General features: G+C 39.9%; 3 protein-coding genes and 2 pseudogenes across 6 annotated transcripts; 4 read left to right on the forward strand and 1 right to left on the reverse strand.

The window, feature by feature from the left end:
* The first annotated feature begins 481 nt into the window (after positions 1 to 481).
* LOC125213793 (uncharacterized) lies at positions 482 to 2,221 on the forward strand. The gene is made up of 5 exons (XM_048114532.2): positions 482 to 824; positions 908 to 960; positions 1,064 to 1,228; positions 1,684 to 1,785; positions 1,934 to 2,221. The coding sequence occupies exons 1-5, from the start codon at positions 599 to 601 to the stop codon at positions 2,066 to 2,068; spliced, it is 681 nt and encodes a 226-aa protein (XP_047970489.1). The 5' UTR covers positions 482 to 598; the 3' UTR covers positions 2,069 to 2,221.
* A 1,701-nt stretch (positions 2,222 to 3,922) lies between these two features.
* LOC125213792 (putative inactive receptor kinase At4g23740) lies at positions 3,923 to 7,071 on the forward strand. 2 transcript variants are annotated; one of them, XM_048114529.2, is made up of 4 exons: positions 3,923 to 4,206; positions 4,318 to 4,371; positions 4,719 to 5,990; positions 6,243 to 7,071. In XM_048114529.2, the coding sequence occupies exons 3-4, from the start codon at positions 4,784 to 4,786 to the stop codon at positions 6,929 to 6,931; spliced, it is 1,896 nt and encodes a 631-aa protein (XP_047970486.1). In that variant the 5' UTR covers positions 3,923 to 4,206; positions 4,318 to 4,371; positions 4,719 to 4,783; the 3' UTR covers positions 6,932 to 7,071. The 2 variants fall into 2 exon arrangements, with proteins under 2 accessions (XP_047970486.1, XP_047970487.1); XM_048114530.2 differs by having other exon boundaries at positions 3,923 to 4,200.
* Positions 7,072 to 8,118: 1,047 nt separating this feature from the next.
* Positions 8,119 to 11,622, forward strand: LOC125214230 (ABC transporter F family member 4 pseudogene; annotated as a pseudogene). 2 transcript variants are annotated; one of them, XR_016137135.1, is made up of 3 exons: positions 8,119 to 8,289; positions 8,685 to 10,870; positions 11,187 to 11,622. The product of XR_016137135.1 is annotated as an ABC transporter F family member 4 pseudogene, transcript variant X2 (transcript). The 2 variants fall into 2 exon arrangements; XR_016137134.1 differs by lacking the exon at positions 11,187 to 11,622 and having other exon boundaries at positions 8,685 to 11,019.
* Positions 11,623 to 17,402: 5,780 nt separating this feature from the next.
* LOC125214231 (ubiquitin-conjugating enzyme E2-17 kDa-like) lies at positions 17,403 to 19,553 on the forward strand. Its single transcript, XM_048115166.2, has 5 exons — positions 17,403 to 17,559; positions 17,657 to 17,735; positions 18,765 to 18,892; positions 19,035 to 19,139; positions 19,227 to 19,553. Exons 2-5 carry the CDS (start codon positions 17,666 to 17,668, stop codon positions 19,368 to 19,370), a joined length of 447 nt encoding a protein of 148 aa, XP_047971123.1. The 5' UTR covers positions 17,403 to 17,559; positions 17,657 to 17,665; the 3' UTR covers positions 19,371 to 19,553.
* A 105-nt stretch (positions 19,554 to 19,658) lies between these two features.
* On the reverse strand, positions 19,659 to 23,329 carry LOC125210084 (potassium transporter 26-like; annotated as a pseudogene).
* Between the last annotated feature and the right edge of the window lie 217 nt (positions 23,330 to 23,546).

Below are 23,546 nucleotides of genomic sequence, written 5' to 3' on the forward strand. Positions count from 1 at the left end.
TGATGGCCTACAATTCCTATATATACTCTACACTTTTATCACTATACTGCTGTATTTATGAAATCACACCCGTTTTCACGAATTTTTTGCACAAATCTTCAATTTTGATTGAATTATAACTTTTATTTTGTCACAAATTTTCAATTTTTGTAATTTTTATTTTTTTTTCTTCGATATTTTTATTATCTAGCTAAATTGCTTAATTGTATGCATTTATAAACTTGACAATATGGATACTGTCAATTGGGCTACTCATTTGGTTTTGGGCCATTTAGCCCAGAAAGGAGAATTTAGTTTTGAGCTATTTTGATAAGAAAAGTGGATAATTGTATTCAAATTCATTTCAGAATTCAGATTTGCAATTTTCACGTATTTACCACTACTAGTATTTGCCACGTATTTTACTATTACTAGTATTTATTTAAAATATTTTAGTGGAATAAAATTAAGCAATAACTGAAATCATTTACGAAATTGCCTCCAAAATTCCTCCCCTTATTTTAATTTCTTCATTTCTCATCTCCTTTACTCAACCAAGAAGAAAAAGTCTCGTTGATTTTCGATGAAATCAAACAGTTCAGCTTGATTTCCACCAAAAATGGAGTACGATTTCAGAAAACAAACCGCGCCGGCGCCACACTATGATTTCAACACGCCGCCTTACGGCAGGGCTCCCTCCTCCTCCTCCTCCTCCGCCGCTTCTCACCCGGCCTACGCTCAACAGTCTTCACTATACCCTAAGATCGGCAGCGCCGCCCCTCATTCAGCCGCCGCGCATTTCCGCAATCCCCCGTCGCACCACGCGCCGCCTCCCCCTTCTAATCGTAAGTCGCCGCTTCCTTTCCGTTATTTTTCATGTGATTGAATTTAATTGTTGGTTGTATTCTGAATTGGGGATGATTTGCAGCTGGGATCGGGATTAGGGTTTCTATCAAGCCTGAATATCGAATTACTCCACCGGTATAAAATCTCATTATTACTGGTTAATTGTTAATTTTAGCTTAGGATCTTCTCTTGTGATTTATTTGCCGGATTTGAAAGTTGATTAATTTGTGCGATGTAGCCCCCATTGCTGCCACATTTGGGGGAAATTCCGCGCAGCAATTTCCACTTTGATTTCGATTTCGAGAGGAATGTGCTGAAGGAAGCAGTTAAGGAGAGCCCTAACTGGGCTAGGCTTGGAATCGATAATGCTCCACCAAAGGCAACTCAGCCAACACCATCTTATGTATGTGCTCTTTCTGTAGATTGGATTTGTAGCATTCTAATTTCAATGTGTGTTCTTGAGCCTGCTTAGTCCTTAGCTTATGGCCGGTTTTGTATCATCTTTGTGCTAATGCATACACTCGTGTACATCCGAATGAACAGTGCATCCACTCCATTAGGGTTTATTTGTCCACCATTTAATCACAATTAGGATTAATTAAGGCAGATGCACAGTGCACCCCAGTGTGCCTCTTGTGCTAGTGTGTGGTTATGCATTTGATGAACACTCTTATCTTGAATCTAGCTGGTGATGTTAATCTCTAGTTTGAGTATAATAATCACAATTAGGATTAAATAGGACAGATGGACCGTGCATCTGAGTGTGCATCTAGTGCTAAAATGCAGTTCTGTATTTGATGTGCTCTCTCTTCTTGAATCTAGCTGTTGATATTGACATGAATCTGCTGTTGAGTTCAGGGACCGGCTGCTGATCCCGTGGCAAGCAGATACATAGCAGCAGGCCTCAGCAGGGAGGCTGTGCCGCTTGCAGTTGCAAATTATGGAGACAATCCTAGTAAGGTAATGTGAATATCCATCTTTCTTCTTTTCAGAGTCTTTTTTAGCTTGAATTTAGTATATGTTTGATCATTCTATCAATTCGTCTGGAAATAATGGAATAGGCCTTCTTTCTTACCACCATCTTATAATATCATTCAACATTTTGCAGGTTAAGGAATTCGCCAATGGATTTACCCTTCTCCGGGAAATGGGATTCTCATCGAACAACGTGGCGGATGCCTTAATCATGTACGACAATGACACAGACAAGGCGTTGGCTCAGCTTATCAATGCTCCATCCTGAATATCAGTGCGTTGTAGTGTTATTTGATACGAAATCAGGTGCAGTAGCTTCACAAATTTGCTTGCCACTGTAAAAAAGAGAAATTCTATGATTGTATTGTATAGAGATTTGGTATGCCTCTTTTGAGTGAGAGCCATTTTCTTTCCTCTTTCATCTTACCTGTACTCGGTTCCAACTTCCAACATCGGTTTAGGGCATTATATTCATGATGAATAGAATCTTAGATGTTTGGTTTTCCAAAACAGCTTCCTCATTTGAAAATAAAGAACAGAACACAAAGAATGAAACAAGGAAGAAGATGAAAGAAAGCCGCTACTAGCACTCTTCAGCAGTTGCCCGGTGACTGTTCCGGCTTTGAGGCTCCAAGCGTCCGAGAGTCGGCTTCTCGCACCCTTTCCGATGCTCGTGAATCAGATTGCTTCCTTTGCGTGGCACTGAGCTGTAGATCTGGGACATTTTGTTAAAAAAAATTGAATATACATATATGCTAAATTAATATAAATGCAAATACGCAATAATATTGCATGACATTATATTTTCTTAAGAAAACAATGCCTGTTCACATCGTGGTGATGCAATAGGATTTAAAAATTGTGCTGTAGCTAAGCATGAATGTAGATTATAGATAAAAAAAAATCATTAGCTTTTTTTGTTAATAATTTTTGGGGTCGGAATAGTCGGTTGAAATTGTCGTGATTAAACATTGTTATGCGATGTGATGTCACTTTCTTCATGCATAGTCAATCGTATATCATCTTGAATATTATACGAACACGATCCCTACAAAATAAGCAGGGTTTACCAACTCCTTTTCATTAGTAAACTCTGAAAAATACGTTGATAATCAAGATCTCAAATAGAAAAATTCTAAATTAATTAAATCATCGTTGTTTGGTTGTGGTGTAAGACGATAAATCCAGCAAAGCTTTAATCATTATGAATCTCTAGGCACGTGAATAGTTATAATACAACCTTTACTCTTCATAAAAATTATGAACCTAATTTTATATATAAACATTATGTTTTTAATGACTGTATTTATGTATCGTCATTCTTAGATTTATTACAAGACCCTAAACTATTAGTATAAGCTTGCAGTGACCCATATATATTTATGGTGTTTTTAACGGAAAAAATAAAACTATCATAAATTTATATACAGGTAATAAATCATAAATTTCTACCGACTGAAATCTGAATTTTTGTAACGGTATAAGTTAAACACTTCAGCATATTAATTATTCATACTCATAAAGTGATAACCACCACCGTCCACTTTCAATAACCAACAAAAAAGACTATTCACATTATTATAATGGGAAAAAATTTCATTTATATAAAATCATGAGGAATTTAAACTGCATATATTTGATATTTCTGTTAGTGCTGGGAAAATCGTGCAAAAGAGGTGCCATTTACATGACTTAACTCCCTAATCCACCTCTAAACCATCACTCCAATAATTATATATATTCCTTTTTGGGAAATTATATTACCATTTAAATAATAAAAATATTAACTCCTATTATTACTTTATTGCCTTACGGGGTCTAAATAAGAACACTGAACTAATTAAATAGTCAAGTCAAAATTAATATTTTAATTTAAGGCATCTTTCCAAAATAAATTTTATAGAAGGCAGCATTTTCCTAATTTCTACAAAATTTAATTTGGGAAGATGCCTTAAATTAAAATATTAATTTAAAATTCCATAAACACGTTCAAAATTTTCCTACAATTAAGTAAATATCACACCTAATTCCTTTCCTATTGTATAATATTCAAAAAATAATTACGTGAACTATTAAAAAGTGAATAAAAGAAGAAAGTGAATATAATCATCAAAATGTGATTTTTCATTCAATTCTTGAGAGTAGACATTCATCACTTCCTCTTTCTCAAAAATTTCAACATGATTCAATCAAATTTAGTTGTTTAATCTGCAGCTGCAGCCATCTTTACGCTACAGCACGTGCAGATCCCACTCTTCCCGCGCCATGGAAATTCAGTAAAGAAGAAAAAGAAACCAACTTTTCCCATCATTAATTCTTGTGTTCCCTTCACATTTCCGTTGCCTCAAGCAAGAAATCTCCTTTTTCCCATTCATCACACTGCCACCAACCGCTGCCTCAGTTTGTGTTTGGATTCTTCCCACTTGTTTTCATTAAATATTGCATTTTTTTGTCTCTGCTCTTTCTTTTTTCCATTTGGGATTTATGTAACAGAAGCTCTGACTCTGTTTCCTGCAGAATTCTTGGTTGTTGGGTAGCTGAGATTGGAAGTTTCTTATCTCTTTTTCAGAGGCAAGACTATATTTTTCAGCTCAATTCATTTTTTATTAGATGAGATGTCATTGGTTGATGCATGATTCTTTGAAACGGTGAAGAATTAGGAAAACCCTATTGAAATTAGTGTTGTTTGTAATTTGAAAATGCAGAGGTGAGTGATTGATCAGAGTCAATGAAGGTGGGAGGAAAAGGGCTTCTATAAAAATTGTTTCTTTGTGTTTTAAAAGTATTCGATTTGGTTGTTTACCTAACATTGTTTACCATGTTCAAACAAATGTCACCAATCATTGATAAGTAGTATCTTAAATATGATTTCTGTTTCATCTTAAACTCAAGCTTGTTTTGTTTTTTCATGATCTCAGGGATGGGGGAGATTATGCATTAGTGTTTGAGGGTTTTAAGGTTCTTGATTGGAGAGAAACAAGAGATGGGAATCAAGCTGATCCTTTCAGTAGTGCTAGTGTGTGGTGCTCTCTTCTCATTAGCTAGTGCAGAACCGGTTGAGGATAAGTTTGCTTTGCTCGATTTCATTAGATACGTGAACCATTCCCGGAGTTTGAATTGGGATGAGAGGACTTCTGTTTGCCATAGCTGGACTGGAGTCACTTGCAATCATGATGGTTCAAGAGTTATAGCTGTTAGACTTCCTGCTGTTGGATTGAAAGGCGGAGTTCCTACTAACACTCTTGGCCGTTTATCCGCCCTTCAGATCTTGAGTTTGAGATCTAATGGTATGATTGGTCCTTTCCCTTCTGATATTTTGAAGCTTGGGAATTTGTCTAGTTTGTATCTTGAGTTTAATCATTTTGAGGGTCCATTGCCATTGGACTTATCTGTCTGGGAAAATCTCTCGGTGTTGAACTTGTCGAATAATAGGTTTAATGGGAGGATCCCATCTTCAATCTCAAATCTGACTCATTTAGTAGCTTTGGATCTTGCTAATAACTCTCTCTTCGGTGATGTTCCTGATCTCGATATCGAAACTCTGCAAGTGTTGGATTTGTCCAACAACAATCTCACCGGAGATGTGTCTCGATATCTAGGAAGATTTCCTAGCTCAGCCTTTTGGGGCAACAATTTTTCGTTCCAGCCATCTTCTGCTACTTCACCTGAAGCTACACGAAAGAAGCATTCGCCTAAACTTAGCCACCATACCATTCTTGCAATTGTCATTGGCAGTTCTGTGGCGGCCTTTGTGGCAATCGCCTTGCTGCTGTTTGTCACCAGCAGAAGGAAGAAAGGCGGGGAGAGTGGGCCGCTTCAGAAGGCGGAGAAGTCAACAAGGCGGATGGGGTCGCAGCACGTGCAGGAAGGGGATGCGGGGATGATATTTTTTGAGGGGTGTAATCTTGCTTTCGACCTTGAGGATTTGTTGAGGGCCTCTGCTGAGGTGCTCGGGAAGGGGACGTTTGGGGCTACGTATAAGGCGGCTCTAGAGGATGCGACTACAGTTGCGGTTAAGAGATTGAAGGAAGTCATTGTTGGGAGGAAGGATTTTGAGCAGCAGATGGAGGTTGTTGGGAATATTAGGCACGCGAACGTTGCTCCTTTGAGGGCTTATTACTACTCCAAGGACGAGAAGCTAATGGTGTACGATTTCTATAGTCAGGGAAGCGTCTCAATGCTGCTCCACGGTATGTTACTACTTATACATACATCACTATTTCTGTGTCGTTTTTGTTGTTTGTGATCTGCGAATCGGCCTTTCTTGATTTTAGTAGTAGTGTCATTCTGTATTGTGTATGTCCACTCTTCTGTATAGCGTTGTTAGTGAACTGTGTTTTATTAGTACACAAACTTTATCTTGATCATGAAAAAAGGTTGAGTTATTGTATTGCTAGTTGCTTTTGGCCTCTAAATTGATGACTTTTGCCACATTTGTGCAGCAAGAAGAGGCGAAAACCTGTGTCGTCTCGACTGGGAAACACGGTTAAAGATCGCGATTGGCGCAGCGTTAGGCCTTGCTCACATCCACACACAATGTGGGGGGAAGCTCGTTCACGGAAACATAAAATCTTCGAATATTTTCCTCAACGCCCAACAGTACGGCTGCGTGAGTGATCTCGGGCTAGCAACGCTGATGAGTCCCGCCTCGGCGCCCGTTGTGCGCTCGGGGTATCGTGCCCCGGAGGTGATGGACTCGAGGAAGGCGCTGCAGGCATCCGATGTGTACAGCTACGGGGTCTTCCTGCTTGAGCTTCTCACTGGGAAGTCCCCTGTCCACGCCTCGGGAGGGGAGGAGGTCATCCACCTCGTGAGGTGGGTGAACTCCGTGGTCCGGGAGGAGTGGACGGGTGAGGTGTTCGACTTGGAGCTCCTGAGGTACCCACACGTGGAGGAGGAGATGGTGTCGATGTTGCAAATAGGGTTGAGTTGCGTGGCGCGGATGCCCGAGCAAAGGCCGAAAATGGAGCAGGTGGTGAAGATGGTGGAGGAGATTAGGGTCGTGGTCCCGGCCCCGGCCCCGACCACGGCCACAGCCACGAGGAATAGCTCTCGTGGTGGGACAAGGTCTTCGAGTCCGAATATTAGACCACATGTGAGTGAGATTGGATCCTCTTCAACTACAAACTAGATTCTTGGTAATTTGGTTTAGGTCCAAGAATTTTAATTTTTTTTAATATAATTTTCATTGAATATGGTTTTGTTTGCTATGAATTATTGTTTGTCCCATTTGCCAAAGTAATGGTGCCAAATGAATTTGTGATTGGATTAGGTTGATGTTGTTAGTTTAAGTTTGGGAGTGGAGAGAGAGGGGCGGTTAGGATGTTGTTAAGCTACCAATGTTCACCCAAAGTCAAAAGTCTAGTTTGTTTTAAGGATTAAATACAAGAAAAGCTAGTGAAAAGTCAACTGATACATTTGGTCATATTAGTTTTGATTACTTGCTACTGCTATTTTGTAATCTTAAATGAACTTACTTTTGCGTTGAGATAGATAATTTTTTTAAGTCCAATTATTTTATAGGGTTACTCATTTTTAGAAAATATTTGCAATGCATGTTTATATAAGGTTAGTAGCCATTAAATTATGAAATTTTGTCTAATTATGATTAATCTCGTAATATTTGAAATCAGAATACTAAAGTGAATTTTTTTTTTCTCAATTGTATATACAAAATGACATTTTTGGTGACATTAAGAACAACACGGAATAAGAATAGGAAAAAGAAAACAGACGATATTTTGTTGATACAGTGACAACCCACCAAGAAGGCACACCAAAGCACCAACATTTCCCAGCAAATATCAAATAAAAAAAATACTTATTTTATTAAAACACATCATTTTGAAGATCATCAAACAACGACATTTTGTATTTGGATTTGGCAATTAAGAAAAACTGAAATTTTAAAATTTAATATTTCGATTTTACTAAACTTTATAAATAAAATGACTAATAAACAATCTTAAAGTTTCTAGTAGAATAAAATATAATTAACGTAATTTTATGTAAAATATTTAATAAAATCTTAGAATGGGCCTGATGTCAGCCCAAAGTTATCCATTCAAATCTGATAATCGTGTTTACAAAAAATTTCAGTTTACAAATAATAAAGTTGAAGCATCTTTTTAACTCGTGTTTACAAAAAATTTATAACACAAAATTTACAAAACCATTTTATTAGTGTAAATCTTCAAACATTAATATCAATTGGTTAAAATATTTAACAATAAATTTTCGTGCCATTTTATTAGTGTAAATCTTCAAACATTAATATATAAATTTAAGGCTTCAGTCACAAATATTGATAAAATATCAATTGCTTTAGCTATTTTGCAAAATAGAAATAATCCTCTCTACAGAGGCAGTCTAGGGATCTTTAGCTATCGCTGCCGTTTTTTCTCAGCTTGAGCTACCGATTTATCGGAATCTCCTTTCTAGATCCGAATATCGCCGCCGATCTAGGCTCCAGCTACTGGATTGCAAACTGTAAGAATTTCTCGTAAATCTGTTTTTGTATTTTATTTGAATTTGAATAATTCTTCGTTGGATTTGACGGTATTTTTGTTGGCGCTTCTTAATTTTGTTGTGAAGTTGTCGTTTTGATGCGAATTCGATGTTAACTTAGCCCTAATTTGAACTGAATTGGATCTGAAGAATTGGTGTTTTCCCCCGGAGATTTATCCCCTGGTTGATTGCCTGATTGGTGCTTTAATTTGGTAAATTAGCTGTTTGAGAACTAATATTTAGTTTGAAATGTGAGGCGTTAATTTGGTAAATTTAGTCAAGTTGATTGTACGAACAATATATCATGCTTCTAATTGTATGATTAGTTCCTTGCTGATTAAACTTCGTTGGTTGTTTTTTTAACTTTGGTTGATTAGGTATTGTCGAAATGGGTAAAAAGAAATCAGATGAAGCTGGTGCTGGTACAAAGTCGAAGCAGGGTGGGAAGGAGAAGTTCTCGGTGACTGAATTACTCGCGAGCATGGATGCAAAACCTGAAAAGCCGAAGAAAGCAAGCGCCTCCACTAGTAAACCCAAGCCAAAACCTGCTCCTAAAGCCTCTTCTTATATTGACGGTATAGATCTTCCTTCATCTGATGAAGAGGAAGAGGAATTGGGCTCAGAGGAGGAGGCACATCTGATTGAGGTAAACAGCCGCAGAAATATTACAAAGCCTATTGACACAGGTCTCACCGACAAAGAGTTGAAGAAGCGTGGAAAGAAGGATGTGCTTGTGGCTCAGGCTGCAGAGGTAGCTAAAAAGGAGGCACTCAGGGATGATCGTGATGCGTTTACTGTTGTAATTGGTAGCCGGGCTTCTGTACTTGATGGTGAAAACGATGCTGATGCTAATGTAAAAGATATAACAGTTGAAAACTTCTCTGTTGCTGCTCGAGGGAAAGAACTGTTGAAGAATACTTCGGTGAAAATCTCTCATGGGAAGAGATATGGATTGGTTGGGCCCAATGGAATGGGTAAATCTACCCTGTTAAAGCTTCTTGCTTGGAGAAAGATACCCGTGCCCAAAAATATTGATGTACTTTTGGTTGAACAAGAGGTCGTTGGTGATGATAGAACAGCTCTTGAAGCAGTTGTTTCAGCCAACGAAGAACTTGTCAAACTTCGAGAAGAAGTTGCTGCTTTGCAGGATGCATCGAATATGTCCACTGGTGACGGCGAAGATGATGATGAAGGGAATGACGTGGGAGAGAAGCTGAGTGAATTGTATGAGAAGTTGCAGTTGATGGGATCAGATGCTGCTGAGGCTCAAGCTTCTAAAATTCTTGCTGGGTTGGGTTTTACTAAAGATATGCAGGGTCGAGCAACACGGTCCTTTAGTGGTGGTTGGAGAATGAGAATTTCATTGGCCAGAGCACTTTTTGTTCAGCCTACTTTGTTGCTGTTGGATGAGCCTACAAATCATCTTGACCTCAGGGCTGTTCTCTGGTTGGAAGAATACTTATGCCGGTGGAAGAAAACTCTTATTGTTGTCTCACATGACAGAGATTTTCTAAATACCGTTTGCAACGAGATTATCCATCTCCATGATTTGAAGCTTCACCTTTATCGTGGAAATTTTGATGATTTCGAAGGTGGATATGAGCAGCGCCGCAAAGAGGCAAATAAGAAGAGTGAGGCTTATGAAAAGCAGCTGAGAAATGCTAAGAGATCTGGCAGTCGAACTCAGCAGGAGAAGGTCAAGGATCGAGCCAAATTTAATGCTGCCAAGGAAGCCTCGAAGAGCAAGAGTAAGGGTAAGGTTGATGAGGATGAGCCTGTAGCAGAGGCACCACGGAAATGGAAAGATTACACAGTGGAGTTCCATTTCCCTGAGCCTACTGAGCTAACACCACCACTCATGCAACTACTCGAAGTTAGCTTTAGCTACCCAAATCGCGAGGACTTCAGGCTGTCTAATGTCGATGTGGGCATTGATATGGGGACTCGTGTAGCAATTGTCGGACCCAATGGAGCTGGAAAATCAACCTTGCTCAACCTTCTTGCAGGTGATTTAGTTCCAACAGAGGGTGAGGTGAGGAGAAGTCAGAAACTGAGGATAGGCAGATACTCGCAGCACTTTGTGGATCTCCTGATAATGGATGAAACGCCCGTTCAGTATCTACTTCGATTACATCCGGAACAAGAAGGGCTCAGCAAGCAAGAGGCCGTCCGGGCAAAGCTGGGCAAGTTTGGACTTCCCAGCCACAACCATCTGACTCCTATTGCAAAACTATCCGGAGGGCAGAAGGCGCGCGTGGTTTTCACATCCATATCCATGTCTAAGCCGCACATTCTACTTCTGGATGAGCCGACCAATCATTTAGATATGCAGAGTATCGATGCATTGGCAGACGCGCTGGATGAGTTCACAGGAGGAGTCGTTCTCGTCAGCCATGACTCTAGGCTTATATCCCGCGTGTGCCAAGATGAAGAAAAGAGCCAGATATGGGTGGTGGAAAACGGAACCGTTGAGGCTTTCCCTGATTCATTCGAAGACTACAAGGATGAGCTTGTCAAGGAAATCAGAGCCGAGGTTGACGATTGATTGGTCCCTTCGCATGAGGTTCGAGTTATTATTAAGAAATAAAAAGACCATATTTTTCATCTCAAGATTTGGTGTTTATTTGGTGAAAACTAGTGATAGTGAGTGTATTTTTCCAAAAACTTTTTCTTGTAACTTTTACTATATTTTGAAAATTTTGGAGCATAATATTTCTTCGACTGTGTCATTTCGTAACTGTATTTTGTCGGTGAAGCTTTTATTGACGTTGAAATTGCATCGAAATTTCAATGGAAATAAAGAGGCAACTACCATCTACTCTGCTTTGTGTATATAAATATAGAGTGAGGAAGAATTATAGTGTGAATGTGTGAAAAAGGATGACTAAAGTTTATGAAGATTGGGAGAGGCTGGTGAGAGCTGCTGTGAGGAAACAAGAGCTATGGGAACTCTTTCACGACCACTCGAGGACTCCGAGCGGGGGCTCCACCACCACCACCTCCGGCAGCCCTGCTTCGGCTTCTCCCAGGATTCTGATCAGCCGCCACCCTGAGCCGCTTCCGAGTAGTTCCAGCGCACGAGTTTTGCCGGCGGAGAAGAAGATGAAGACAAGGAAGTCGAGGTTGAGGCTGGATCGATGGGTTTTCACTCGATGGATTTCCAACACTTTTCACTCGACTTCGCCATTGATCAATAGGAATCCATAAAGATCTGGGATTCGAGTTGGTCTTTAAATTTATTATTCATGTTCATTTATGAATAAGTTAATAAAAGAATAATATGCTCTCTTTTTTCAGCATATTTTAAATTTTTAATGGCTTTGTAATAAACATAGAATTATTCTTGTGAAATAGGAAATGAATGCGATGTAAAATGATATTTTACCCGATTTTTTATGAAGAGAATATAACTAAATAGTTAAAGTATATTGTTACTCCCTCCGCAAATAGGAGTCTCACTTTTTTGGCATGGGTTTTAAGAAATGTTAAAAAAAGAGGGTGAAAGAAAGTTAGCGGAGGATGAGTCTCACTTGTGTATAATAGTTTTAAATGACTCCCTCCGACAGCGAATAGGAGTCTTGTTTTTCCATTTTAGTTCGTCCGCGAATAGGAGTCCCGATTCACTTTACCATAAATGGTAATATGGTCTCACCTTCCACTAACTCATTTCACTCACATTTCATTTAAAACTAATACATACAAGTGGTCCCCCTATTCTACTAAATTTTTTCCACCCACTTTTCTTAACATTTCTTAAAACTTATGTCGCCAAGAAATGAGACTCATAATGACGGATGGATGGAGTTATATATATGAATCGAATGAGTTAATGAAATGTGGATGCCGCTTTATCATTTATAATAGAGTAGGAATCATGAATCGGAATTCCTATTCGCGAAGGGACCAAAATAAAAAATAAAAAATAAAAAACAGGACTTCTATTCGCGGAGTAATAGAAGTCCCGTTTTTTCATTTTAGTTCGTCCGCAAATAGGAGTCTCGGTTCACTTTTACCATAAATGGTAATAGGGTCCCACCATCCACTAACTCATTTCACTCACATTTTATATAGGACTCCAATTCCACTAACTTTTTTTTCACTCACTTTTCTAAACATTTCTTAAAATTTGTGCCGCTAAGAAATTGGACTACGGACGGAGGGAGTAGTTACTAGCTAAAGTATTTGAAAGCGTTGAAAATAATAAAGATGTTATAGAGCATCTCCGGTGGCGCCCTTCCCACTAGGACTTCCCACAAAAACTTCCTGCCACGTCATCACTAGGACTTTCCATTCTACTGCCATATCACTAGGACTTCCTGCCGCAATAAAATTAAATTCACAATTATTCAATTTACGGAATTAAAATTTCGACACGAATACGAAAGGGGAAATGCGAATATTTCATTATAAAAAAAACATACATTATTCGAAAAAAAGAAATTACATAGTCAATAAAAAAAGCAACCACATCAACGTCCACCCCTCCGCGTCCAAACCTCTTCGATGATATCCTCCTGAAGTCGAATATGAGCATCTCTTTGCCGCATGTAGGCAAATGCGCGCAACTGCTCAACCTCTCCATGAGGTACCCCCATGTTCACATTCGCGCTGGCCACGCCGTGGCTTGGACCGGCACCCGTATCATCTTCGTTGGTCCACTGAGTCAGTTCGTCACCTTCACTTTCGACAATCATGTTGTGCAAAATGATACATGCGTACATGATGTCGCCGATGTTGGGAATATACCACATCCGTGAAGGACCCTTCACAATCGCCCATCGACTCTGGAGCACACCAAATGCCCGCTCAACATCCTTGTGCGCTGCCTCCTGATGGCTCGCAAAGTAGGACTTCTTGGTCCGATCGCATGCTTGATCGTCTTCACAAAGACGGGCCAGTTTGGGTATATCTCATCCGCCAAATAGTATCTCATATTGTGCTGGTTGCCGTTGGCAATGAAACTGATGGCGGGACCAACGCCATTGCACTGATCGTTGAACAGGGGCGACGACTGGAGGACGTTGAGGTCGTTGTTCGACCCAGCGACTCCAAAATAAGCATGCCATATCCACAGACGGTAGTCAGCTACAGCTTCAAGGATCATCGTGGGATGCTTGGCTTTGAAGCCGGAAGTGTGGATCCCTTTCCAGGCGGCGGGGCAGTTCTTCCACTCCCAATGCATACAATCTATGCTGCCCAACATCTCAGGGAACCCGTGCACCGACCCGTGCATATTTATCAGCAGCTGGCAATCTGCGAGGCTCGGACTCCGAAGATAGCGATCCCCGAATATCGCTCTAACGTCCGCGCAAAAATTTTGTAGACACTCGACGGCTCACGACTCGCCAATGTGGAGGTACTCGTCGAACATGTCAGCCGGGCCTCCATACGCCAGTTGCTTGATTGCGGCAGTGCACTTCTGTAAGGGCGTGTGACCGGGTTTGCCAGCCACATCCTCCCTGATCATGAAATACTCATATCTTCTCTCTAAAGCACCCACGATATGCATAAACAACGGACGATGCATCCTAAAACGTCGCCGAAATAAGACATCCCCAAAACGCGGTTGCGGAGCGAAGTAGTCCGATACAACTGAAGATGTGCAGCAATGTGGTCCCGGGGTACATGACGTCGGCGATGGATCGGCCGAGGTACCGCCGCCTGCTGCCGCTGTTGCTGCCTCTGCCGTAGCAATCGATCAATCGCCCCTTCTACAACGAGATCCAATTCACTATCACTATCACTATCACTATCACTAGCGCTCCCGCTACTACCACCCGCACGACTACTAGCCATTCTAGATATATTTGAAAATAGAGTTTAGAGAGAGAAACTTGTCAACACAAGTGGTGTGAATGAAATGAAGTTCAACGAGCCGTATTTATAGAGTTTTTTTTTTTTTTAAAAATCAAACATAATCGAACGTCCGACCCACGCCACAGAAGCGGACGTCCGGTCGGACGTCGGGCGGATGTCCGAGCCCATCCGACGGGCAAATGGGACGAGCGTGTCCTACCATTTCGTTCACAGCGGCGGACGTCCGGTCGGACTTCCGCAACGTCCTACCGCGACGTCTGCCGTTGGAGATGCTAAGAGATCGATCAGTATTCTCATTTATATAAAAATAAAATAAAATTAAACAAAATGAAGCAGAATTAGAGCATCCGCAATGGTACTTAGGCCAGCCATTCTCTCCCCTGCCACGTCAGCAACACTAAAAAATCCACCTGCCACATCAGATTTAGGCCAGCCATAGACCAGCCGCAATAAAAATAATTCAAAATATACTACATTTACGGAATTAAAATTACGATTAAATTACGGAATTAAATTTACGACACATATACGGGAAAATTCATTAATTGCATTTAAAAAAGTTACATAGATAAAAAAAATTACATGCATAATAAAGAAAAAAAACTATCGCCGTGCAATCCTCCGTGCCCACAACTCTTCAATTATATCCTTTTGTAGTTGAATATGAGCATCCACTTGGCGCATGTTGGCAAATTCCTGAAGGCGGCCGGCTTCATCGAGAGGTACCCCACGTCGTACACTAGGGGTGGCCGTTCCGTGGCTTGGACCGGCTTCATCGTCACTGACCCAACTAGTCAGTTGTACGCCTTCGTCTTCGACGATCATGTTGTGAAGGATAATGCAGGCGTACATTATTTGGGAAACGCATCCGACATCCCACAAACGCGTTGGACCCTTAATTGCCGCCCATCGAGACTGGAGCACACCAAATGCGCGCTCCACGTCCTTGCGCGCCGACTCCTGTCGTTGCGCAAAGTAGGCCTTCTTTTCATCACTTGTTTGTCGAATCGTCTTCACAAAGACCGGCCACCGAGGGTATATCCCATCTGCCAAGTAGTAGCCCATATCATGCCGGTTGCCGTTGGCCACAAATGAGACGGCTGGACCGACGCCCTGGCACTTCTCGTTGAAGAGGGGAGACGAGTTCAAGACGTTGAGGTCGTTGTTCGACCCGGCTACCCCAAAATACGCATGCCAGATCCACAGCCGGTAATCAGCTACGACCTCGAGGATTATCGTGGGGTTCTTTGACTTGTAGCCGGTCGTGTAGGCCCCCTTCCAGGCAGTCGGATAGTTCTTCCACTCCCAATGCATACAATCTATGCTGCCTAACATCCCGGGGAACCCGTGCTTCTCCCCGTGCATCTGCATCAAATTCTGACAATCTTCGGGAGTAGGGCTTCGAAGGTACTGCTCACCGAAAATGCTGATCACGCCCCCACAGAACTCCTTCAGACATTTCAGGGCTGACGACTCACCGATGTGGAGGTACTCATCCCACATGTCTGCCGCGCCTCCGTAGGCCAACTGCCTGATTGCCGCTGTGCACTTTTGAATAGGGGTGTGGCCAGGTCTGCCAGCCGCATCGTGCCTGAAGTGGAAACACAGATAGTGACGCTCTAATGCCCCAACGATGCGCATAAACAACTCCCTGCGCATTCTAAAACGCCGCCGGAACATGTTGGCGGGAAACCGCGGGTTCTCTGAAAAGTAGTCGTCGTACAGCCGCTGATGTGCAGCTACGTGATCCCGATCAATCACTGCTCGGTGGTGGACAACTCGTGGAGGGCGAGGTATCGCCTGCTGTTCCACCATACGCATGTACCGCTCCATCTCGCGGTTCATGTAGGCATCCATAGCCTCGTTCATCCTCCGTTCGTACTCCTCAGCATCCCCACCACTACCACCACCGCTACCACCCGCGTTACTCATCGCGCGATGATGCTCTTGTACAGAAAGTTAGAGAGAGAGAAAACTCGTTAAAACAAGTGGTGCAAATGAAAATGAAACGAAAATCGCGTTTATATAGGTTTTTTTTTTTTTTTTTAAATAAAAAATCGGCGCTGTGGCCGATCGGGCTGCCACAATGGCGGCTAGCCGATCGGCCAGCGACGAGCGATCGGCCAGTCCACGCCGATCCGCTCGCCGATTTCGCTCTCGCCGACTGCAATGGTTCGGCTAGCCGGTCGCTAGCCGACCATTGCGGATGCTCTTAAGAAGGTTGTAATTGAAGAAATATTTGATAGATCATTTGAAAAGTAACGCAACGCAGTCTAAGTCGAATACAATTTCAATGCACTTGACCCCTTTGAATATATTACTGACATGCTCAAATAATTGCACATTGACTTACAAATTGTCTTTTTAATTAACTTTACAGCACCCGTTTTATATCCCGAATGAAATTTTCAATATTCAAAAGTTATATTCGAATTCAAACATAAAATATATATATTATTATCGCCAGTTAAAAGAATTCCAGTAAATGAAACCCAACAACCCAATTTGAATACTTGTATTATCATATCATCATAGATTCATAGATACTGTCACTATCTTTATCAAGTAATTTGATTCAAATCCAGCAAGATTCCAGCAAGAAACCAGTACATACCCCACTCGACCCCATTGTATTAAAATAAAATCTAATAAAATTTTAATATTATTGAGAAATAATAGAGTAATTATAGACTCTCTTTTTTCGATGGTTAAGAGTAATAAATAAACTATTAAAACTTGCATTTTACTCAAAAACTAAGAATTAGCCGCCCTTGTTGATCAATCCGAACCCATAATCAACTTGGTTATCCCACCTTCTATCCACATCTATATTTTTTAACCTTTAGCATTATTATAATGAAAAGATGAAAGATTTGGCTTATTTTCAACAATAAAGTTTAGCTTTGGATAACCCCTTTCCACAAGTGGGATTTAACAATTACTAAGACCAATAATTTTCTCACATATACGTTTCCCATCATATGTTCATACATGATTTGTTAAATAAAATGGTAACAATCTCTGTTGAAAAAATTTGAATAATTAAAAATTACCTCACTATTCCTGAAATTTTTCTCCTTTTATTTATTCTAGAAAATAAAACAGAACACATAGAATCTATACTTAATTTATCAAATTTCTTAACACCCAAAAAAGTAAGGAAAAGGAGCCACTTGACAAATGGAGTCATCCCTATGTCAACATTATGAAATTCAGTGATGACAAAAAAGCCTAGAAAAAAAAAACAAATATGAATAATAATAATTGATTAATTATTCATTTATGAGTTTCTTTCTTTTCTTCCTATAAAACTCATATCCTCACTCAACAAATATCTCCTCTGCAATTTCATTTTCGTCGTCCACTTTTCTGTGAAAAAGTAATAAAACTTTCCCCTCGAATTACGCAGGCAGGAGGATCCAATCTTTCTCTCAGGTACAATTCCAACCCATTTCTGTCTAATTCTTTCCATTACTTTCGAGAAATTCCGCTACAAAATTTAGATCTGCCTTGTTTTTTTGGGGGATCACAGGAATCGCTTATGGCTTCAAAGCGGATCTTGAAGGAGCTCAAGGATCTCCAAAAGGATCCTCCTACCTCTTGCAGTGCTGGTAATTGTAACTAAATTTCGTGAATTTTTACATTTTAAACCCGTTTACATCAAAAAGATTCGATTTTTACATGAATGTGTTTTTCAATTTTGTTTTTGATTTTGATATCTACCCAGTTTTGGGGTTCTAGTATTGTTTGATAGGAGTATTTTTTTTCTTCTGTGGCCTTATATAATCAATTAATCATTGAGGTGTTTTGTTTCATTTTCTTATTGTGGGATTTTAGTGGTTCTTTTTTAGGCAATTTTGGTGGTTGACTGGTTCTTCTTTGTGCATATGTTTTTCAGTTTGAGGTTGGTTAAAAATCCATTGTGTTGAAGTAAAAGCATGAATTTGTAAATTATCTTTTGCTGATATGATTTCTTGTTCTGTTTTGATTGTGAAAAAATTACCCAAGTTTAGGAGTTTTTTTAGCCTTGAGGGATGGTTGAGGCCTCTCTCTAAATAGAGGTTTCTTGTGGTTAAGCTTTAAGAAGCTGCATGGAGATGAAAATGTATGTGGATGGCCCATTATGTCTTCTGTTTGCACTGGATTGTTTGCATATGGTGAATGACATGTCTAATTCACACAAAAGTTTATGTGTAAAACAATACGTTAACTGATTTGTGTGGTTGGCCATCTGTGCCATGCCACATACAAAATATTGAGTTCTTAACAAGTTTTGATTTGGTGAATGAACACTTTCCTGATCATGATGCAATAGCCGGCACCATTTGCTGTTGGTATCCTTTAGTTCAGCATCCATTTGATTTGGATCCTTTCCTTATGCAAAATCTGTTTTTTGTATAGTCGTAGACTTATTTTCCATTGCTATTAATCCAAATCTGTCCAAGTAAAGAAGGTGGACTGGCATTGGAAATGCCCTTTTGTTCCTCAGCCTTTGAACCACCTCCGTTGTCGCATTCTCTCCAACCTCCATTATAGTTTTGCTAATGTTTCACTTGTTAGCTTCACACTCGAAACTTCAAATTCAACCTCAAGATTTCTAAATGTGTGGTTCGATTTTTTCCATTCTTTGTAATTGGCAGGTCCTGTCGCTGAGGACATGTTTCATTGGCAAGCTACAATCATGGGTCCTCCGGATAGTCCTTACGCAGGAGGGGTTTTCTTAGTTACCATCCATTTCCCTCCAGACTACCCTTTCAAGCCTCCTAAGGTATTGTTTACATCCACATTTCTTAGGTTCATCGATTATTTCCCAAGTGTCATATCTCACTTGATACTCGATGCTCCCTGTGGTGCATCTTCCTCAGTTATGATTTGCATGTCTGACATATTCCGCTCGATGAATTCTGCAGGTTGCTTTCAGGACAAAAGTTTTCCACCCAAACATAAACAGCAACGGAAGCATATGTCTCGACATACTGAAGGAGCAGTGGAGCCCAGCCCTAACCATCTCTAAGGTTAGTATGTTTATATATCTAATTTAACACAATCTCTTGCTCATAAATCCAAATTGCTGAAAGAGTTGGTGTTTGTTTGTGCTTCAGGTGTTGCTTTCCATATGCTCCTTGCTGACAGACCCGAATCCCGATGATCCATTGGTTCCTGAGATTGCCCATATGTATAAAACTGACAGGACCAAGTACGAGACCACTGCAAGGAGCTGGACTCAGAAATACGCCATGGGCTAACTTTGCGTGGACGAGTGGTTGGCCCGTTTACCTTTGAACATTTTGCTTTCTACATTTTATTATGTATCAAATGGTCTAATCTATCTTTCAAGTCCTAAATTTGGACTAAAAATGACCAGACACATTGCTTTTAAACTGTTTGTATGTGTAGTTAATCTATCAAATGCGTTTCTATGATTGAAATCTTGTGCTTGTTATCTCAATTCCTCTCATTATTGTTATTTGATTTGTTTTGCTGCAAATTTATTCTGGAATTTAAAAGATAGAGAGCTTCTATTTCATGGAGCTAGTAACCTTTAGAATTCATACAGCATTCCGACTTGCATCGTTGCTTGGGACGGGGTTTGGAGCATGGGAAATGCGGACCTGCTGTTCTTCTGCAGAAACCTATACAGATAATCAATGGTGAACCGTGCAAGCATCCCACTCTTCTTGTTCGCCTTGAGAATAGTCCTTCTGGTGACAAACACGATCCCTCTCTTCACCGCACTCTGAATCTTCGCCACTATTGAATCAGCATATTCCGCTCCATTCATGTCCTCCGCATCCTTATACCCGAACTGAATCAAACATTGGTACACCCCGTAGCGCCCTAGCTTCTGGACATAGAGACGCTCGGTGGGTGTGATGGTTTTGATTGGCAAAGTCCTGATGGTGACGAGGACCATGATCTCACGCACCGAGTTCGTTTGCTGGATGTAGTGGCGGATGATGGGCGGGATGCCGTAAACGAGATCCGTAAAGAAAAAGCAAACACCTGGAGTCCGGCAAAAGCCGTTGCTGCCGGACAAAGCATCGTCTAGCTCCGTCACGCTCATTTTGTTATGGGCTTCGTACGTCGTCTTCTTGCTCCTTCCGTACTTCCACGACATCATCACGACCATGAAGAGTGCCGATATGGCGAACGGCACCCACCCCCCTTGCGGGATCTTCTGGAGCAACGACGTCATGAATGCCCCCTCCATTACGACGTAAGGAACAAAAAACCCTAGCACGACAACCGCGTTCATTTTCCAAATGGTCAGCATCACCAGACTCATGAGAAACGTGGTTATGATCATAACCCATATCACCACGACACCGTACGCATTGGCGAGCTCGACTCCGCCTTTGAATCCGACAACAAGTCCAACGGTGAGTATCATGAGAATGTAGTTGATCTCAGGGGAGTACACTTGGCCTTGGTGCTTGGAGGATGTGTGGATTATGCTAACCCTAGGGAAGCAGTCAAGCTCGAGCGACTGCTTCACGATGGAGAAGCATGCGGAGATCATGGATTGGCTTGAAACAACCGCGGCTAGTGTGGAGATAACGAACATCAGCCAGTATACAGGATTCGGAACAGAACTGTAGTAGGCATCAACGATGTTTTCAGGGTGCTTCATTAGATAAGCCGTTTGGCCAGCATACGTCACTATCAACGACGGATAAACCACGAAAGAGAAGCCGAACTACAAGTAGAAACCATTGATTAGATGATTGAAATCTAAGCATAGATATGATATATATGGTTGTTACCAACCTGGATACCCCTTTTGTTGAAGTGCCCCAAATCTGCAAACATTGCCTCAGCTCCTAATAAGATAATAATTGTCCAGTTAGTATGAAAGATAAATAAACAGAACATGATAAGAACACATATTTTACGCACCTGTGATGCTCAAGAAAACGGTTCCGAGGAGATCATAGGCGGTCTTGGTGTTGGCCATCAAGAATTTGACAATGTAGTGTGGTGAGATAGCTTTGAGAATGGATGGATTATAGTTGATGATGTTGTAAACTCCAATTGAAACATTGGTAGCAAACCAAATTAGCATTATTGGAGAGAATAAGAAGCTTACTTTGCTAGTCCCATAACTTTGGAAGAGAAATAAGATTACCAAAAGAATTACTGATATCCACACTACATGTTCTGAAAAACAAACAAACAAAATCTTCATTAAAAACACATATATATACATCGTGTTTCGCTCCTAATTGAATCACATTGAATATGATTATCCATCATAATTTTTAAAATCAAAATGAATATCCACACATTGTCAACAAATGTCAGTGTAGTATTCAGACAATATCATCGTTTCAGATCGAAGTTTACATCGCATATCACCCTTTTTGGTTAGTTAATTTCATTCCAAATGAATATTATCACAAGGTTAAATATATGTCAACGTAGTAATCAGACAATATCATTGTACCAATTCAAAATAATCAATATATATACATTATCATTCGATCACATTGCAAAATTCTTCATATGAACATATACAATTATGATTTTGTTAGGATACTTGCAAAAATTTTCTTTAATTGATACTACTCCCTCCGTTTCTAAAAAAAATGTGAATTTTTAAAATGATACGAATTTTAATGTAGAATTAGTAAAATACTAAGAGAGAGGAAGAGAAAAAATGGGTAAATTAAGAGATATGAAGGGAAAAAATGTAGTAAAATTAGTGTTAGTGATTGGATGGTCCATTTCCTAAAATGAAAAGGTTGGAACAAAAAGGAAAGAGTTTCTATTTTTGAGAAACGGAGGGATTATATGTTTTGTGAAAAATGAAAAAAGTTATATAGAATTGAAAGATTTAAGATATTTTTAGAAAAGAGCTGTATTCATTATCTTAAAACATTGTATAATGGGTGTGATGATATATGCAATATTAGCCGCACTAGGCTCTCTATTTTCTGATCTAATGACTTATATATAGGTGTATTCAAATACATATGTATACTTATTTTAATGTAGAACAAAACTAAATATCAATCTTTGGCTTTGGAACTCAGATGGTCCTAATATATACATAAATTAAAAAATAATGTTACTCTAGATAGAAAAACTAGGCCACAAACCTTGTGTGATCTTGGAAGAGCGCGACTGAATTCCTTGAAGGGCTGAAAGAACTGCAAATTCTCATACACAATTGCAAACATATATAAGAATTACATATCAAATATCAATACTACATAGTTTGGGTGAATATCACTATATATAGTTTCTCAAAATATATCGAACTATTGATATAGCAATGAAATGCTCGAAAAAGTCACAAAAAAACATCCTAGAATTTTCAACAACATAAAGGGAAGATGAGATCACTTAGTTTTTTTACATGTAATTTTTATGCTCATGCTTCTCCACTTATCGAAAAAAACGAAATCATTTTTGTCACATCATTTTAAAGGTAACGAGTCAAACCCATGTAATTTTATTGTGTCCTATAAATCGAGGGTTTGGACATTTTTGTCCCATTCGAATAGTTAATGATTTGAATTGTAGTTTGGTCTCTTAATTAAAAGCAAATTATGCAATGAATGATTTTGAAAATGAGTTACCACAAGTTGCAGGAGTAAGAGCTCCATCTCCAATAACCATGCAAGTTCCCAATAGCACAATAATAGTGAGAAAATTTTGAGCACAAGTGCTCCTCTCAATAAAACCCTTAACCCTAGTCGAAGAAGGGGTTCTCGAATCCACTCTGGCGTTGCGAATGGTGAAATTGGTCGTAAAATTAATATGACGCCGAATATATGAGTAGAGAGCAAAGGTTCCACCCTCTCCATGATCGTTTGCATGCATCACGATGAACACATATTTGATCAACACCAACAAGGTCAGAGTCCATATGATAAGGCTCAAGGTTCCCAGAAGGTCGTCTTCACGGAGATTAGTGAAGCTTGTCGCGGAGAATACATTCACCGGAGAAGTTCCCAAGTCTCCATACACTACTCCAAGTGATTGGTAGGCTAATACAATGTTCTCCCAATTTGAATATACCTAACCACAAAAAAAAGTTCATTATAACTAGTTTAAGTAAGTAATTATACTATTATAGATGAGTTGTAGCGAAACTCATGATATTATCCGTATTAGAGATCTGCGTGCCGGAGAGGTCCCCACCACCACCAATTTCAGGATCAGAGCTTATGGAGCAGTTGTTTGGTGAATTATCATCCATTTTCCTAATTAATGCCAATCAACTTGAGGTGTGACACAATTAAGTAACATAGCCTCTTTATATTGTTTAATGAAGTACAATCCATTTTAATTTTAATTATTAAGTCTTTGCTTGACTACAAAGATATTCAAATTATACATTAATTGATGTTTTGTCATAAGGTTATAGTACAGAGAACTTACGGCCGCACACTGAGATCAATTATACAAAGCGCTGT

This window comes from Salvia hispanica, chromosome 3 (genome assembly GCF_029641045.1).
Source record: "Salvia hispanica isolate PSC_SH4W2 chromosome 3, Shi_PSC_v1, whole genome shotgun sequence".
NCBI classification, from domain to species: domain Eukaryota; kingdom Viridiplantae; phylum Streptophyta; class Magnoliopsida; order Lamiales; family Lamiaceae; genus Salvia; species Salvia hispanica.

What these genes read in the sequence shown, in the direction of transcription:
- LOC125213793 (XM_048114532.2), top strand. Translation starts at nt 599, where the DNA reads ATGGAGTACGATTTCAGAAAACAAACCGCGCCGGCGCCACACTATGAT. An exon ending in AATATCGAATTACTCCACCG is followed by an intron (nt 961 to 1,063) that starts GTATAAAATCTC and finishes TGTGCGATGTAG; the next exon opens with CCCCCATTGCTGCCACATTT. An exon ending in CTCAGCCAACACCATCTTAT is followed by an intron (nt 1,229 to 1,683) that starts GTATGTGCTCTT and finishes TGTTGAGTTCAG; the next exon opens with GGACCGGCTGCTGATCCCGT.
- LOC125213792 (XM_048114529.2), top strand. Translation starts at nt 4,784, where the DNA reads ATGGGAATCAAGCTGATCCTTTCAGTAGTGCTAGTGTGTGGTGCTCTC. An exon ending in CGTCTCAATGCTGCTCCACG is followed by an intron (nt 5,991 to 6,242) that starts GTATGTTACTAC and finishes ACATTTGTGCAG; the next exon opens with CAAGAAGAGGCGAAAACCTG.
- LOC125214231 (XM_048115166.2), top strand. Translation starts at nt 17,666, where the DNA reads ATGGCTTCAAAGCGGATCTTGAAGGAGCTCAAGGATCTCCAAAAGGAT. An exon ending in TCCTACCTCTTGCAGTGCTG is followed by an intron (nt 17,736 to 18,764) that starts GTAATTGTAACT and finishes TGTAATTGGCAG; the next exon opens with GTCCTGTCGCTGAGGACATG. An exon ending in ACCCTTTCAAGCCTCCTAAG is followed by an intron (nt 18,893 to 19,034) that starts GTATTGTTTACA and finishes TGAATTCTGCAG; the next exon opens with GTTGCTTTCAGGACAAAAGT.